We start from the raw sequence: 18,597 nt of genomic DNA on the forward strand, positions 1-18,597 counted from the left end.
CGATGCGGTCAAAATTTGCATAATTTGCTTTCCATGTAGGCCTTGCCCATAAATGCCGGTGACTATCATCTAACTCAGTTCCCAGGTCTCCACTACTTCCTCGATGTTTGCATTGCTTAAGCGAAAACGGTGTTAAGTGCTTTCGCATACAAAATTTACATGGCCTGACAATTTTTGAGCGCTGTATCGGCCATGTTGCTGCTTCAGTTAGTTGAGGTTGCTCCGGTTGTCGCACTACTCAATGCAGATTGTCGCCTGTTTTTGTTATTGTTCCTCTGCGGTTGTGTCGCTCAGCTTGACTTCCGCTTTGCTCATTGTTTGCTCACGCGGCCCGTCAATATTTACCATTTGCTACAAGGCAGCGTCGAACACACAGGACATGCCGCCCCAGCTGCCACGCCCCGTGTTTGTAAACATCAGTTTGCTGCAACATTTGACTTGTCGGTGGACCTGCTGATGTTTGCTCCAGTTAGTGCCCAAAAAGGTGAAATCGAGTGGTGACGAGGCCAGTGAACCTTTGGGGCAACCTGCTAATATGTACAAAGATACGCATTTACCTACTACCTACCACCCATTGTAATCAATACACGTTGGTTTCCTGGTTTCATACATTTTATTAAATTTAATTTATTAACTTTAGCCTAATACTCAGTTAAATATTTTACATGCAGTTGCTTAGCCTTTTATTTTTTATTAATTTTATGCATTTTTTCCTTATACTAGAATTTACTTTCTCAGGGATTTTCATGCTTGTTCGGCAAACATGTTCGGATTTTCTTTCTCGTATTTCTTTACGTATAAAATGCAAACTGGATTTGCTAATTTGAGTCGTTTATTAATCGTTCATTATGTAGTTACCTTAGGGTTAGTGTTTCTTTAAATTCTTTATGATCTTTTTTATTACAATTTGAACTATGCTAAGTTGGAGCTTACAGCTAGATGAATTTGATTTAGATGTTGTAAATGCCTTAATTACGCCTAAGTTACAAGCTAAATGGTAATGAGAGCTAGGTTACTCAAACTAAAGTCAACAACAATTATGAATTCGTTTACTTAGCTAAAAGTTAATGTTTCTCTTTTGGCGCTTAAAGCTGTTGTTTAAAAATATATTAACAATTCAGTTTTTTTTTAGATTTAATGTTAGTTATAATTAATAGCTATAAGTGTTAATTGTATTCCGTAATTTACATGTCTTCTTAGGCGTTATAGATTTCTATGCTCAGCTTCACATTTGCTTCGAACAATGTACATGCACAAATTATTGTTATCTTTTTACAAGGTTTGCCATCCATTTGGCATCCACGTATAAGGTTCTTTGCTTTCTTAAAAGAGTGCAAACTAAGGGAGCTCTTTCTCTGCTTTAAAATCAACTCCATTCTTGTTTTGTTTATCTGGCTCATCACATACAACTTATAGTCAATTTGTTTACCAATTTATCCCCGATTTTCCTTTAGTTTTCCGTAGTTCTCTCTTTTGATTTGCATTTCCCGTGCGGTCTGACTTCAGATTAGTTGCTCCTCGTGACCTAGAGCTTAGCGTCAGAAGCGAGTTCCGGATCCGAGATTGCGATCCTGGGCAATCAGGACATCCTCGCCGTTTAACTGGTGGTGCACCTCTTCTGGCACGGTCTTTAGCAGCTGTGGCTTTCCCTGGAAATGGATCGAAAAAAATGGGGACGAGCTGAGACAATTTACCAAAATAAAGAAAACCTTATTTAGCTTTGGGAATACCCACAGACAGCTCGCTAAATAGCTCTACTTTAAAATTAATGAGCCACACATTATTTAAGTAGTCGCAGCTATTACAAAATTCAAGTTTCCCACCACACTGACAAGAATATTTCTACCAGCAAAAACGCTGCGTATGCGTAATATTTGGTTTTGGCAGAGTGGCACCAAAGGCAAGACAAAAACAAAAGTACGAAACCAACAAGTCTCCCAGCCATTTGCTATGTTTTGGCCAACTCCCTCGGGCCAACACGGCCAACAGTGTCAGTTTGGGCCGCCTTTGGGAGCCGAGCGGGAAGAACAAGGAGCCCATCAGTGACAAACGAAAGGAGCAGTTTAAGAAAAGGCAACACAAAAAATGGCAAATGAGGAATAAAACATTGTGAACTCTGTCGCTGCTGCTGCTGCTGCGGTTGATGATGATGTTGTTCTTCTGTTGTTTTTTTGTCTGGTTCTCAGCCCGTGGTGCTCTTCTTCTTATTTGGGTCATAATAATTGCAATCATTAGAGTCAAAAGTTGCCACACCGCATCGTCCTTTTGGCATGAAATTGTTGTAAAAATGTAATTCTTTTTGTGAAACGAACATCAGCGGGGACAATGCAATGGCCGAGAAGCCTGTTGGCCTGGTCCACGAGGAGGGGCAGCCTAGGAGAACGCACTGCGCTGCGTCGGGAGTATACATAATGGCGTATTTATAAAGCAACTGACAGAGACAATGAATGGCAGGCACAGGCGGAGAGAGCAGGACAGCCATCGGCGAGTTTTTTTTTATTATCCCGCAGCACATTCAGAGGTCATTTACCGCTTTGAACCCCATTGAAAATGCCGGCGAAATTCCCTTTTCCTCTTTCCAGCTGAGTTTAAAGTTGTCTGTAGAGGGATCAAATGTTATGGATTACCAGAAAATTGCACTGTCACTACGATGGGTTCGACTTTGAGTCATCTGTTGATCGATGACGCACTGGGTGAGCTAATCGATGGAAAGGAGCGTAATGTAGGGGAAACTGTGATAGGACACAAAAGGAGAAGGGGAGTTTTTCGAGCCCAAAATGGAGTTGTTTAGGGAGATTCCCTACCGGCGTTAAATATCTGAGCACGAGCACTCTCCGCTCTTAATTTTCTACATTTGAATACCCTTTCGGTGCCTGCAATCACTTGAGCAGTTATCAGTCCAACCGCAAAAACCCATTTTCCGCCCCAGCGGCCACCATTTATAAGGGAAAAACGAAAACAAAATTGGGCACAAAAGATGCCCTCGAAGTCGGGGTGGTGGGGGGTCAAGATAAATGTTTCCTGCTGCCGCCCCTCCCTCTTCCTCTGCCCCTGTGCCCTTTGCCTGAAGCGCTGCCAAAAATCCTTGCCCGAAAATCCACTTTGCATATTGATGCTTTCAACGTTTTGGACATTAGACGAGTTGCCTTGACGACCGGTTCGCTATCAACAAGGAGCAGCAGGAGCGTCCAGGAATTGGGGAAGTACATCAAACTGACACTTACCACATCGCTGCCATAAAGGCTCATGCCCATGCCGACGATGCTTCCGTTTCCGCCATTGGCCGCTGTCAGCTGCTGCTGCTGCTGCTGCTGATGCTGCTGTTGCTGCGGGGGCAGTGGAACCGAACCGGGAACCGATGCTGCCGAAGATGTTGCCACCAGGCCCATGCACGTCACCGGCTGCAGGAGGCCATCGCCGGTGGTCACCATGCTGTGGGTGAAGATGGGCGGCGGCGGCGTCGGCGAGAAGGTGGCCAATTGTGATGGATGCGACATTGTGACTCCGGTGATGGTGCTGTTCGTGCCAAACATCGGGCTCGTCGAGTACATGGGCATGGGATGATGTGCCAGATCGATCTGCGGTGGTTTGGTAGAGGAGTAGGTAATGAGGTTTTAGTCATGTGATGATTTATATGCTGCGAGTTAGTCACGAGTTTCGGGTAGGGAGTTGGAGGGTTGAAACAAAAGTAATTGATCGATGGGGAGGGTAAATGATAATGTTGCGTCTAAACATGGCAACTTTTTACACCACGGAACGTCATATTAATTTATATCAGTTTGATGCTTACATATATAGCAAAAAGCCCCACGGTGGGCGCCAATTAAGAAACAGCAGACCCACGTTGGGCGCCAAATAATTATTCAACATTCGTATCCGCTTCTGCTTCTTATAGATATCAGACTAAAATCCAAGCCAGAAAGTAACAAATCAAAATTTAAAAGTTTTTAAATTATTAACTTAATCCATCACATAAAAATAATGCAACACTGCTTGATAAGAAATAATGTTATTGCCAAAAATTTGTTTAGCCTTTAATGATAATATTGTTGATTTTCCGCTCTGTGTAATTGCGTTTTACAGCATATCTGGGGAGTGTGCCAGTGGCCTGTGTGTTAATATGTAAGTGTGGTTGCCCACGCATATTGCAGCCATCGCGGACTCTGCGGTTCCACCGCCTCCTTGTGCCCTGCGTGGCGTTGTTACTGATAGTTAACAACGCGGCAGGCGTTTATTTAGCCAACATGGTTGCCACGGCATACAAGAGGCTGGCTATGTGGTGAGCTACTACAATAATTGGCCCATCGGTGGGTCGTGAATCTGCTAGCTGGCTTTGTGGGGAATGTGTATGCGCACCATGTTTATATGCTTATTTCCGTAATTAACGTGTGTGCCTGGGTGAGGCATATTGACGTTGTTTTCTTAATGGGCACAACGAGATTTTAATGAAATTAATTTTCAGCTCCATGTAAATTAAAATTGATGGGCTGGCAACTTGAGACTACCTTTAAACTGATTACTTTAATGGCGATATTATCGAAGTTTTCCTATACCACACAACTTTATCAATAGGTATAAATGGTTGTACCAAATAAAATGCGAAACTAAAAACTCTAAATCAATGGCTAGCATTTTTATTGCCGAGAAAAGGAAGTTGGGTGCCAACTAAATGTCGTGTAAAACTTATCGGCATATGACAATAAAACTAAACATGTCATTAGGTGAAATGGCTGCCAGAACTTTGCTCGTGTGGTTGCATTAATTGTTGTTGTTTTTTGCCTTGTATTCCCAACGACCGAGTTCACTAACACGAGTGGTGTTTAAGTGCATTGGCTACCTGTCCAGCCTGAATCTATATCGATTCACATACTCTAGGCCATAACTCAAGTCTATTCAATTATTAAGAGGAATGAAAGCCAGTTGAACAAACAAAGGGAAGGAGTCTCGGCTAGAACAAAGCCCGATGGGAACCTTCCACAAAATCGGAACATAACTTGTCTGCCATGGCCAGACAAATTCGAAAAATGCTCCTCTCCACTCCGATATCTATCAAGTTTATACCTTTCGAGTGGGAATCTTGGCAAATCTGTGCTCAGCCCTTGCAGGTAATCAATTTCCTGGCCAAATTCCATCAAATACTTCATGTGCTTTCAGCGAGGGTATTCCTCGTTCATTATTTCATATCTGTCGGATTCTCTGCGTCTCCTTAAACCCGATTTACATGAACAGAACCCAGTTCTCAGTTCAACTCAGCACTCTGTTAGCATTCACCTCGATTTGTTTGTGCTACGGTGCGTATGTGTAATGCCCAGAATTGCTTTACGATGGAAGATAAATATTTTCCATGCAAGCAATGCAGACTTTTTTTTTCCTACTGGCTGCCATTTTTGAATGTCGGTTTATTGATTTTTGGTCAGCTCTTTATCGACGCAATTTTTGGTTGTAATCAAAAAACGTTTGCTTTTCTATCTATCTACTGGTTCTGTGGGTGTAATTAGAATAGGTATGAAATCATACAGATGATGGGGGACATAAATTATGTTTATTTTCAACAACCAATAAATATCTAAGTAATAACAAAATCATAACAAACTTGCGGATGCAACTCTAGACCCGCGTCGCGTAGCCTTGAACATAGAGATTGGCGGCTCCGCCCACATTGTCGACCACTGCACCTGCCACATAGCTTCTACCGGAAGTTGTGGCCGCCTGCAAGTTGGCCAGAATCTCGTCGTCCATCATCACATTTACCTGCGAGTAGATGTTCGGCTCCGCCCGCTTAAGTTCCGTCTGCCTCCCCGGCCGGCCCAAGGTCGCGCTGCAATAGGGGGCCATCCGCTGAACGCTCACCGGGCCACCCACCAGAGGAGCGGTCAGATCGCTATAGCTGAGCTCAGTCTGAAAGGAAAAATGCATCCAAACATAACATTTAGAATTTGGTATTTACATTTACAAGTAAACAAAATATTTTAAAACCAATACGTTTTAGTTACAAATTGGTTTTGGCAGTTTACTGATGCTGTCATTTAAAAAAAAAACAGAAAAAGGGTAAAGGAACAATTTTCTACAAAATTTATTTTAAGCATCGTTTTATAGGCCCCTTCTTACAAAATAATATATATATATCTGTCCTGAAAAGGACTAAATATGGCCATTTTTCTCTCTAAATAAATAATATTCTTTTTCAACTGTTTATTTCCACACTACATGTAGTATTTTTTGCTTGTTTTCCTTCTTATTGACAGTTCGATATTATTTAAGCTTTTGGGTTGTGTAAATATGTATTTTGTCAACTAATTGAAAAACATAATTGCTACAGGTTTTTACACAACAAACCGCTTGGTGGAACAAAATAAATATTGGGTTTTGGAAGACCTTTTGCTGAGCTTGAAACGGAGTAAATGCAAAGTGATTAGAGCATCACCATTAGAGTTTTTGATTGCCTGAGCAGGTTAAAGCTGATATCCACTACAATTGGCGAGTCGTTCCCGACTGCTTTATGTCTGCTGTTGGTCTGTTTGTTTAGGCCAGACACCGCCCACATGCGGCGCCTGTTTGTAATGTGTCTGCCGCTGCTGGCCCTGCCCTTAACGGCCATTTTCCACCCAGGACCCCTCCGCTTTTCCACCATCGCGGCACACACTTGGCCGTTTATTGCATTTCGAGGCTGCAGGCAGGGGGAATAGGAGCAGGAGCAGGAGCAGGAGCAGTGGGTATAGTATAGAAACAGGATGCGAACATCCTTTGCCGCCTCCTTAGCGGTTCCCGCTCCGCAGTCTCGAATCTCGCTGGGTCCGCCTGCAACTTATTTTTATTAAATTCGCAAATGGAAAATTTATATTGCTGCAGCTGCTGCGGCTGCCCTCGGTTCTCGCTGGCTGGCTTCTACTACTTCGAGTAAAAAAAAGGGGCGTGGCTGGCACACAGAAATTTCTACTTAAATGATTTTCAAATTATGTTGGTTTCTTCGCTTCTCTTACAACTGCAGATGATGCTGTTCTCAATTCCCATCAGAGCTATTGTTGTTTGCGACCTTCAGGAGTTTTTCAAAGAAAAGTTAACTTTTTTGTAATTCTTCAATGACAGAGTTTTAAATAGTTTGCGATGCTGCTTCATCAGAAGAACAGAAGAAATTACCCAATGCCTTTGGGATATTTTTATACTATTAATATATTATCAAAAGCACTCTATTGAGACACTCATTGATATTTCAATATGTAAGGTGTGATATAGTTTCCTTTAAGGGACTTCCTACTGATTTACACCAACTATTCTATCATTTTGTCAAGGGGCAAGGGCAACAAACTGCTGGCTATGAAAAGCACTTAACCAAACATATATGGATGGCTGTTAGCAAGTGAAACAATGTGGGGTCACCACCACCAGGGGTCATAAATTAACGCTCCGGCGGAGGCATCTCCGGCATATTGTAAAAGGTTTAGTGTCCGGCAGGGGGGAGTGGATTAGGGTGTCCATAACTCACCTTCTGTTGCGGCTGCTGCTGGAGCTGCTGCTGTTGATTGGCATAAGCGCCCATTTTGCTAACGGGTATGAGCGTATTATACTGGATGTATGGGCCGTGGGCGGGTGGCGGGCCCGTCTTCTTGTCGACCACGGCATAGGTGGGCATCAGGTGATCATAGGTGCCGGAGGTAATCACGGCGTTCTGCTCGGCCATCGCCGCAGTGGCGTAAGCCCGACCGTGACCCTTTGTCGTCCACTCGTCGTCCAGGTCGTGACCGTCTGGAGAAGGGAAGAGGAGATTTTCCCCGGCATTAAGGATTAGCTCGACGACCGGGATAATCGAAGCCACCTGTGGAAACTCACCCAACCCACCTTGCGGTATGATGTCCGGATTCTTGTCGATGCTGTCCAGGCTGCTCGTCACATGGCACGTCTCCCGGCCGATGCGGTGCATATCCTGCACTGATTGCCCACCATTGTGGCCCAGGGTGCCGATGACCAGGCTGCCATTATTGTTGCTGGCCAACAGGCCCAGACTGCCGTTCCCGTTGGCCGTCGTTCCGCCCATTCCGCCTACGCCTCCGACACCACCCATCCCACTGCCATTGCCAGTGGTGGTGCCGCCCACGCCGACGACGCCGCTGCCCGGATGCGAGTAATTATTGCGATCGCGCCCCGAGGAGCCGCGCACACGCACCACAATCACAATGATGAGGGCCACCAGGAAAACGCTTCCCACGATGCCGGCCAGAATGCCGAGGAATGGCCGGATGTCCTCGATGACGGGCGCATAGGCCAACGAGAGGTCTGCGAGAGAGTGGGGGAAGGTAAAAAAAGGGGAAACCGGAAAGAGACCAAAGATTGGTGGATAAGCATGTGCCTCTCCATTTACATAGTCCTGCTCGTACACAGAGAAAAATGCTAGCTATATGGCTGTCAAATTCTTTTGTTTTCATTACAGTAGGTCTCTTATTTCATTCGGTGCGAAGTGTAACAGAAATATTGCATTATTTGAGTGCTTAAGTGCTCTATACAATTGGACATTGGTGTATTTCTGATGAATACTATGTTGTGAATGGTGTTTGGGATATCCACAAGTAGTTTCAAAACTAATTTATTAATCATTTAATCCGCTTAGAACAAAAATTGTTCTTGACACCGTTCTTTCGAACTTAAAAGTGAGCCAAGATGGATTAAATCTTAAAATCAAAATTACATGCTCTTAGTTTTTGAGAACACATTCATCTCGAAAATTAAAACCAAGAATTCTTTAATCTTTAAAACGTTCTTTCGAACTTAAAAGTGAGCCAGGATGGATTAAATCTCAAAATCAAGATTACATGCTTCTATTTTTTGAGAACACATTCATCTCGAAAATGAAAATCAAGAATGTATTCCTCTTTATTTCAAAATCGCTTTGGATCGAAAGAGAAACTAGAGAGCTTTTTCTTCTTGATTTCAAGAAAATTTCTTCTCGAATCTTGAGTTTTTTCGTTTTCAATTTTTCTGAGTGTATGTACTTCACTTTAATCATTAAAGTCTCGACCTGATATTGCTATTTATTTCTCTCTGTGTACGCACGCTCTCTCTTTCTTTCTTTCTGTGGGTCTGCATTGTTTTATGAGCTGCTAACTACGTTCCGTTCTTGGTCCAGTCTTCGTCCTTTGGCTGTTATTGTTGTTGTTGGTGGCAGTTCCTGTCGCACGTGCCTTGAATTTAGTGCCGCTTTAATGAGCTGCATGTGTGTGGGTGCAAGTGTCCGTGTATTTGTGTACTTGTGCATATCTGCGAGTTGTAAACCGCCCCCTTGGCCCCGCCCTGTTTTGCTAATTTTGGTCTCGGTCCTTGTTGGCATGTCGAGAATTTTTAGTGACCCCACATAAAAAAGGGAACAGGAAAATAAAACCATTCGGCATCCGGATTTATTTGTGCAGCTTTTGTGCGGACTTGGTGGGGTGAAGTTGTTAAAGTGGATTGATGGTGCTATAAACCCGACCATTTTCGATTGAAAATTAGTCACAACGAATATAAAACTAAGATATTGGTACAACAAACCATTAGGAACAAAACATAGGTGAAATAAATATTTAAAATTAAGCATATAAATAATAACTAAAGCTACATAAATAACAAAATACACAAACGAAAAAGTGATTTAAATTATAAATGTCAGGGAAACAATAACATTGAATAACAAATCAGATAAAAACAAACGATTAAAGGCGTGTTACAGGTTAGACAAACAAAGGTAAATTAATAGAAAATTATAGAAAAGGATAGGCCACCGCTACCTTCTTGCTGGTCAACGTCTTTGCCCACATCCAGGCCAATTCCCTTGCCCAGGTTGATAAACTCATCCTCATCGCAAACGCAATCGCTGGTGGTGGTCGCTGTCGCTTTTGATTTAGGATAGGCAGGCCTAAATCCTTGAAAGGACTTAGTGAAGGTTATTTTAACTAAAAGAAAGCGTGCATTTCGAAATTAGGCAAGAAGAAATAAAAGAAAGAAAGAAAGAACGAACATAGAGGGGAAGGAAAACCATGTTAGCAGAACTTTAAGCAAATCAAAAGACAAATGAAGCAGCTGTAATTGCAAGCCCTCGCCAATTAATTTACAGCCAAAGAGCCAGGACTCAAGGGCCAGGACATGCATGAAATTGCAAAACGCACAGGGACACAGAAAGGATGGAGGGAGATAGGACCGCCCGCATCACTTGAGTTATACGGGGGTCTCATTTTCTGGAGACCGGGCACTCGGAGACTCCCCTGTGATTAAACTCACCCGTCTGCTTCTCCGGATCCTTCAGCGTATAGACCTGCAAAATGGTGGCGTTGCTACGGCCCTTGCTGTTGTGGGCGATGAGGAAGACATTGTAACCCATTCCGGGCACCAGACCGCTCACCTCAAAGTACGGTCGCCTGTAACGAAGTTGAATCGATATTTGAATGTCCAAATCAAGAACGGGAAAACCGCAAAAAAGGGCAGAGCAAAGAGCAGGCCAAATGGTTTTCGCCGAAGGAGGAGCAGCAGCAGCTGCATGCTGGATATTCACAAGGACATCGACATGGACATGGAACTAAACGTTACCATGGGCATGCGTTCTGTTCGATGCCACGGCTCGTTGGGCTTGTTGTAATGCAGAAGTCACACGGCGTGTGATTCTGATTGCTCCGTGTCCATTTCTTTTCCTTTTGCTGCACCAGCTCCTCCTCCAGCTTCTCCTCCAGCTCCTGCTCCTGCTGCGCCATTCCATTCCGTACTCACTTTGATTTCGAAATTTTGGGATGGCGTGTCGTTCCATTCATGTAAACCTCCATTATAAAGTCCTGCTGCAGGCCGCCATCAAAGCCCTCGATGCATTCGATTTGGAATCCCGTGGATGTCTGGTTGAGCACTGTGCAGTTTAGCAACGGATCCGGCTCGCCTGTTCGAGAGCAGAGCGTAAAAGACAGTCGGATATTTATTATTCCGTCTCGAAGGCAGATCAAGCAACAAATTGCACGGAGCTCTAGCATTTGTCTATAGCTTTTGCATGCGCATATTTGTCGCCGGATAGCTTCAGAATCAATAAGCTAACTCGCTGTGCTAGTTTGACTAATCCAGCAGCCTGAATAGCAAAGCGCCAAAGTGCCAAAGTCATCGACAAATCAGCACAGCGGGACTTTGCAAAACCCAAAACAAAACATAAACAAAAACCACTGGCAGCCTGGCTCTTTCTCACGGGTAGGAATTCAGCTGATGGAGCGGCAGATACCGTGTAGTTGAAAATTATTTGAGGAATATAAATTCCAAGAAAATATTTACTGTTCTGATATCACTTTAAATAGAGCCTAAAAGTAGGCAGTGAAATATTGAAGTCGTCTTCTGCACTTGAAATGTAATATTGCATAGTTTTAGACACCTTTATTACAGTTTGTAGCCCTGTACTTAAATCTTATAGCTATTGGGTGTACTATTTGTTAAATATGTAAGGTAAATTAAAAACAATTCTGTAAATTCCAAAAATATTATATTTTAAGAACAAAACTTTTAAAACATTCAAAAAATTATTCAAAACAAAATTTGTATTTGAAAGACTAATTAATCAGAGGTGAGGTTAATAATGTATGGTGACTTTATAGATCGTAAATTTTTAATTCAAACTGCTTATAAATCACAGCTTAATGTGATAACGAAATAATTCATAGCATAAAGCAAAATTAAGTATGAATATGTGCCGAAACCCTCTGTTGTGCCGAATAAGCCTCGCCTGCCCTGCAAGGCTTGAAATGAATCCGGAGCTCCCAGCACGCGGGACCCAAGGCAATGTCCCCACATAGCCCCACTGACAGGTGAATCACCCACGTTCCGCCCGCGTCCCAACCCTTCTTTCCCCGTTGCTACTCACCTGCCGGGACTATTGTGTATACGCAGGGTTCACTTTGATCGCCAATTTCGTTGGTCGCCCAGCAGAGCAGCGTTCCGTAGTCCTGGCAATGCAAAGAAGAAATGGCAAACACGGGCATCAGAATGGTTGTGGGTTCGGGTTGCCCCCCAAAGGATGGGGCAGGAGTGCAGGATTGCTGGGATAAGGGGCCGGGTTGAGTGACAATGCATTTCGTTGGCTTAATTTATGCATGCACTGCGGCGATGGCGACGCCGTTGGCGACACACCTTTTCAACCTTAATTGAAAATTCAAAACCGCAACTCGTTTGGAAAATTATGTGCTAGCCCTTAAGGGCGTGCCACGTACTGATTTATATGACCTCCAGGAGGACCAACGGAATCGAAATCGGTATGGGGAAATGGAAAAGGGAATGGATTCGGTTTTGGGGTGTACTTACATTCTCCGTCATGGGCGTGTAATGGGCAATACTACGGCCCCGATCCACGGCCACTTGCGAGGCTGGTATGTCAACGGTTTCGCCCTGGGTTGCATTGAATTTCCAAACGTAGGTGGCCTCCGCGGGATTGGCATCAATTTCACAGGCCACCTTGACGGTTTCATGCCGGCCCGAACTGTAGGAGACCCGCTGGCGGGGACGGCAAACAGGTGCAACTGCAAGAAAGAGAAGGTCCAGGGGGTTCAAGACATCTGCATAATTAAAGAAAAACACTGGTCCCAACTTGAACTGAATTCCTGGTCAATGGAAACACTTCAAGTCAAAGGGAAACTTCAACATTTTCCCCCCATTAAATATTTAAAGAAAATTCCGGCATTGTCGCCTCGTTTGTGGCTGCATTGTTGCTGCTTAATTGATTTATTTGTCTGATTTACGGGAAAAATTCAATTTGCCTGTGGCAGGATAAGTCGCACACAGAGACGAATGGACAGTCGTCGTCCTGCTGAGTCCTGCTGTAATTGCATTGTGTAACGTGTTAGTTACAAATTGCAATCGAAAGATCCAATTCGTTTTAATTAAGCTGTTATGTAAATTAACACACTGCAGCTAAGGCCAAGGACCGACTTGGGAAAATCCCCATGGGGGAATGGGTAGATGGGTAGATGGGGGGACTTCATACTCACATCGTATGTCCAGCTGGACGGGATTGCTCTCGCCGTCGCCCTCCCGATTGCTGCCCACACAGGTGTAGATGCCACTTCTGGCCCGGCTGGCGTTCTGGAGCACCAGGCTCTGGTTGGACACGGCTATGCCTTCGGCGGGATTGTTGGCCAGAATCTCACCCTGAAATCGAAAGCAGAAAGTGAAATGTTAAATTGAAAATGGTAAATTTGAAAATTCCACATAGATGTATGGCCACCCTCGTGTGTGGCATAATAATTTATTGAATCGAATTCAATTTACCGATAACTGGAGGTAGGTAAATTGAAATAAATTTAATTTCTCAAAGCTAATCACACTTTTATGTTGCGTTACATTGCGCATACGCCCCGCAGGCCGGAGGGCGGGCCTGCTGATTGAAGAGCCGCTGGCTGGTGCATAAATTAGGACCGGGCTGCATAAATTGTTAAGTGCCCTCCCACAGCCCCGGTAATTCGATAATAAATTGTGTTCGCCTCTGTATGTGTGTGTGGCGGCGGCGTAGAGAATTCCATTTTTTGCCCTTTGGCAGCCCTAAAATATGCAACAATTATGCGCACCATCTCGTCGGGAGTTTTGGGCTCTCGATTCAATATCGCCGCCAGGGGCTAATGTATGTATGGACATATAATGAAAATAATAATAATAATACATAGTAATACGGCTGCTTTATATGCGTGTTGCTCGAAAGCGCTTACTTTCGAAGGGGCCCCAAGACATAATAAATTAGCCGCGAGTTTGCCAAGGCACTGGGCTGTTAAATTTGTTTTCAAAATTCTCGGAGTTAGAGGCAAGATTGCATGTCTGTCTGTCACTTACATTGTGCCGCCAGCTAACTTTGTATATCCAGGGATTCGACTTGATGTTGCACTCGAAGAACACATCGATGCCCTCGCGCAGCGTGGAGTTCAGCGAATTGGTTCCCAGCTCCAGACTCACCACCGGTATGTCTGCGGATGAAAAGGCCGTCAAAATTGGATAGAAGTCATTACGGGGAAGTCTTATGGGGATCGGGATCTGTATCGGGATGAGGGCGAAAACAGACTTTGCTGCCATGGCATCGTGGGGGGCTAATTACTTTAAATCGCCTGGCCAGACAAATAATAAAGCTGGCAGGCAAATAAAATGCCAAAGGTGTAATTACTGTGTAAGCCGCACAAATTAGCCAATTTAAGTTGTTGAAATGTTCAGCTCCCCCAGCCCATGAATCTCATCTTTTTTGGCCTGTTTTGTTTGTTTGTTTATTATTACCAGTACACTTTTTCTGTCGGCCAGCTCAGCCTGGCAATTAGGCCTTCAAAATGGCAGAGAAAGGGAAGCCATTGGGTAACTGAGCAACATTTTAACTTGATTAATTCAAAATTGGTCCGCGAATGCGAATCAATTAAGCTTATTAAGCAATCTATCAAATTGGGTAAACAGTGCCCCCGCGTTCCGCAACCAGATATTTCAATCGAATCGGGCGTTGGGAGCCAAAAAAAGAGGAAAAGTTAAAAGGTAAGCAACAAAACCGCACTTCCAAGGCAAACAGGAAGCACACCCTTTTCATTTTTGGGGGGCGGGGCCTGGAGCTACAGCGGTTTTGCCATTTAAATTTTGTGCAAACAGGTCGAAAACTGTAAAAGCGTAAAGATGACTTGGCAGGCGGCGTTGCGGTGCTTGTGGCGGGTTAAAAAGTTTCGCAAGTTTTGTGCAAAACTTTCACCGGCGGCCGCTGGAAATTAATTTGCCAAAACTTGCACAGCTGAGGGGAATCGAAGAAAAATATGGGTGAAAAGATATTGAAGAGGGAAATGGTAGGCAGTCTTTAAAGCTTTGTGCTCTCGGTTTCATTAAAAACTTTCTAAGGGGTTGAATTAAATATTAAGCAGGCCTTTTCGCTGTGTAAGGTGAACAGAACTTACGATAGATGTCCAATTTCCAGCCGTCCTCCAGTCCGGACTCGGGTATCATGCTCTGCTCCGCCCGGCAGGACAGGAACTTGCCGCGATCATCGATGGTGGGCGTGAATGTCAGCACCGAGGTGGTCATATTCCCATCCGGATTGCCCTAAGTGGGTGGGGGGTGGAGAGGGACAAACAGTTAACGGCTAAGCAGTTGGCCAAGACAAAGGCAAACGGAAAAGGGTTGGCACGTCCGTCTGCGCAGATAGGGGGTGGCTTTTAATTGAGGCCCTCGCTACGTGACTGCCGTTCGAGCAACTTCAATTACCACAAAGCATGTGTACGACTCCCCCGGCGGGGAGTGGAAATTGTACTCTGGGGCAGCCATTAACGAGGATGACAGGCATTTGAAATTTGCATGTTTATAAACATTTTGGCCAGGGTAGCAGTCGGGTGGTTTCGACAACAGGTTGTTAAAAGCATTCATTTAACCAAAATGTTTATAAATCAATCTTCCTCGTCCGCATGTTTAACCAAAAGAAGGCTTTACACCTTTTCTAAATTTGAATTCTACTTTTATTTTGACATGGGGACGAGTCTAACGGTCTAATGTTTTAAAATTAATTACCTATTTAATGTTTTTTTTAATGGTATTACTTGGGTAATTTAAAAAAAAATGTGTTAATTTTTTAACTTCTCAAAAACTGGACTTCAGAAGTGACTTCAGTTTGAATTCTGGATGTAACATCCTTGATAATAATAAATCATTTATAAAAGTGTCTAAAAGTATGCTATGAAAAACCAGGCGTCCCTTAAAATTCCCTTTTCAGAAATTATAGTTGCATACTTTTAGGCACTTTTAAGAGACCTCAGAGGTATAGTAATATCTTAACCGTCTCACAAAGAATTCCAATCAGGAATGCTTAATTAATCGCAAGCTAGTTATCCCCGCAACAAACATTTCCAGGACCTACGCCAGTCGAGCTTGGCTCGAATATCTTGCCCTGCCACTTACAATCTCATGGGTATTCTTCATGGGGGTACTGCCCTTCCACCAGGTAATCGTCGGCGCTGGACGTGCTCCGATGACAACGCAGCTGAGCTGATAAGAATTCCCAGCCGACAATGGTCGATTCTCCCCCTGCAGCTTCACAATCAAAGGGCGCACTGTACAGGGCGATAGAATTTAATTAGTTAGGCCCGGACTGGAATCGAGGATGGGTTTGGAGTCTGGGGTCTGGAACTCACGGTTCATGTCGAGGACGACACTGCTGATAATTGGCGTTGTCAAATTATTGTTCTCCGCCCGGCACGTTAGCTGCATGTGGAGATTCCTGCGCTCCAGTCGCTGCAGGGACAGCACATTGGCCACCCGTCGCTCGGACAGGGATTGGCCCACACTGGCGTCCTTGTAGACGGTGTTGCCGTGCAGCCAGGTGACCCTCGGCTGGGGGCGACCTAAGGATAAAGAGAAGAGGGTCGGGTCAGGAGGTTTTCAAAATGCCCGGTAAGAAAAAGAATTATCGGGATTGCGGCCAGTTGGGGGGAACGTGTGTGTGCAACTGATATGTTTGCCGTGCGGCTTAGACTTGGAGTTGTCTCTGCGTTTAGCTGGCAGCGTTCTAGACCCGGTCCTCTGTTTGTTTATGTGCTCACAAGTGCAAGGAGTGGATGAGTGTCTTTCTGTGGGTCTATATGGTGTATGGCTACATATATATATATATAGATATACAAGGATGGGAATGGGTGCTGCGTGTGTGTGTACAAGTGCCTTTCGCTGTTTCATTTGTTGTCTTGTTTGGCTTTTAGCAATTTTCAAGTGCTCTCAATGCAATTTGTGTGGGCATTGTGTGTGCCCGAGCTTCTCAATTGTCTGCACGTTGGTTTACCAGCTCCAGTTCCCGCTCCAGATTTCCATCACCATCTCCAGATCGAGTTCCCGTTCGAGTTGCTGTTCGTGCAGCCGACAGCCGGGTGGAAATTAAATAAAATGTGAAAATCTCTCGCCTGCATTTTCACGCTCATCACTTTTAATTGTCAGACACAAGCGGCAGCGTCAACACTTTTCCCCACACACACACATGGGTATTTGAGAAAAAGGGGCGTGGCAGTAGCAGGGGATGGGGCAGGGACTTACCGCCGATGGCCACGCACGTGATGTTTATCCCAGAGCCCTCGTTGTAGGGACCCAGAGTGTGATCCTTGATGGTGGCCCCCTTGCTGTCCAATATAATCACCGATTCGGGCGGAACTGTAAAGAGAAAAAGGTTCTTAAATATTGCACTTTTATAATGTAAATCATAGACGCTGGCCAGGTTGTTTCCGCTTTGGCAAATGCCTGACAACTAACCACTTTTCGTTACGCATTTCGGTTTCAAAAGCCTCTTCGGGCTGTCAACTCTCTACTTGGCCAGCAAGCTCCTTAAGAGCTTGACTGTCATGGCCTTAAAGAGCTGCTTATGCTGTTGCCACTTGGGAAAGTGAAAAAATGAATGGAGAGTATCGCTCGAACAGGTGCAGTCAAAGTTCAGCGAAGAAATTCCAATTTTTTTAAACCTATTTTCTTAGATTTTACCTACTCTGTTTTATTCCCCCCTCTCATTGTTTTGACTGCTCTACACTGGTGTTTTTTCCCAGGCAGTTTTCTTATTATTTTTGGCTCTGAACCCAAACCCAAACCCAACCCTATTATCATTGCTTTGCTGGCAAATTTGCTTGGCCCGATCAAGTCCTGGGAATTTCCTACCCCTTCTGCGCATTAGCAGTAGCGGCAAGTTGTCCAAACTGTCCACCCCGGACTGGGGCAACTTTTAATCTAATATCTTCTTTAAAGTTTCACCCCCCCACCCCAGCCCTATTATTTTTTCCCTTTTGCAATTTCCCAACCAACGTACAAAGTTCTAAATCCTGCCTTGGTTTTACGCTTCACATGTCACAGACAAACACACACACACACATCAGCATGTTGAACATGCTCAAGAAGTTTGTAAAACACGGCCACGCCCCTAACGGCCCCAACCGCCCTACCGCCCTTTCCGCTTCATCTACCAGCGACGTCGGCAGCAACTATTTACCAACAATATTCGGCCGGGCCAACTCTGCCAGCCATATATTTCAGCTAAACGCCTTTGGAAACGCATATAAATTTTAATGGTAAATTGCAAGCTGTGGTCGCCTCAATGCACAGGTATCCCCGTTCCCCTGTAGAGGGGCCCAAAAAAACAAGCCCGAAAATGCAACTGGAAATGGGGAAACGCGGAAAATGTAATACGCTTTTGGATCTGGTAATCCAGCTGGAGGTGAGAAAAGTATTTTTCTATGAAAAGTGTTTTATTACAAGTTTTTTTTAATAAAAACTAAAATGTTTAGTTTTTTTTTTTGATTATACCAATCAAAAATGGTATTGAGGACCTATCAAAGTTTTGGCATCATCTATATATATATCTATATATACTTAACAATTCAAAAAATATTATTTATTTATAAGAACCTAAAGATATTATAAGAATATATCAGAGCCCTTATACATTAATCTCTTTAATTCAAAAGCCTAGCTGTGGAAAATATTTTTAAAGTAAAAGTTATTTAGAAGAACCTAAATATATTATAGGAATATATCAGAGCCCTTGTACTTTAAACTCTTTAATACAAAATCCTAGCTAAGGGAATTATTTTTAAAGTAAAGGTAAGTAAAGGTAACTTCAAGATATTATACGAATAAATCAGA

General features: G+C 43.9%; 1 protein-coding gene across 8 annotated transcripts in view; it reads right to left on the reverse strand.

The window, feature by feature from the left end:
* Positions 1-1,395: 1,395 nt before the first annotated feature.
* side-VIII (sidestep VIII) overlaps positions 1,396-18,597 on the reverse strand; it is a 60,959-nt gene continuing 43,757 nt past the window's right edge. For 3 of the 8 annotated variants that reach the window (XM_017074249.4, XM_017074246.4, XM_017074247.4), the window contains 16 exons: positions 17,008-17,121; positions 16,119-16,328; positions 15,886-16,037; positions 14,892-15,036; positions 13,807-13,937; positions 12,972-13,131; positions 12,289-12,503; positions 11,852-11,933; positions 10,729-10,888; positions 10,246-10,382; positions 9,756-9,920; positions 7,828-8,271; positions 7,484-7,743; positions 5,752-5,898; positions 3,225-3,578; positions 1,396-1,649 (listed from right to left, as the gene is read on the reverse strand). In XM_017074249.4, coding sequence (XP_016929738.3) covers positions 1,539-1,649; positions 3,225-3,578; positions 5,752-5,898; positions 7,484-7,743; positions 7,828-8,271; positions 9,756-9,920; positions 10,246-10,382; positions 10,729-10,888; positions 11,852-11,933; positions 12,289-12,503; positions 12,972-13,131; positions 13,807-13,937; positions 14,892-15,036; positions 15,886-16,037; positions 16,119-16,328; positions 17,008-17,121 — 2,987 coding nt within the window. In that variant the 3' untranslated portion in view covers positions 1,396-1,538. Of the gene's footprint in view, positions 1,650-3,224; positions 3,579-5,528; positions 5,899-7,483; positions 7,744-7,827; positions 8,272-9,755; positions 9,921-10,245; positions 10,383-10,728; positions 10,889-11,851; positions 11,934-12,288; positions 12,504-12,971; positions 13,132-13,806; positions 13,938-14,891; positions 15,037-15,885; positions 16,038-16,118; positions 16,329-17,007; positions 17,122-18,597 lie in introns of those variants that run through there. The other 5 variants (XM_017074248.4, XM_017074254.4, XM_017074250.4 and 2 more) reach the window with 5 other exon arrangements.

The sequence above is a fragment of the Drosophila suzukii genome, chromosome 2R (genome assembly GCF_043229965.1).
Source record: "Drosophila suzukii chromosome 2R, CBGP_Dsuzu_IsoJpt1.0, whole genome shotgun sequence".
NCBI lineage: Eukaryota > Metazoa > Arthropoda > Insecta > Diptera > Drosophilidae > Drosophila > Drosophila suzukii.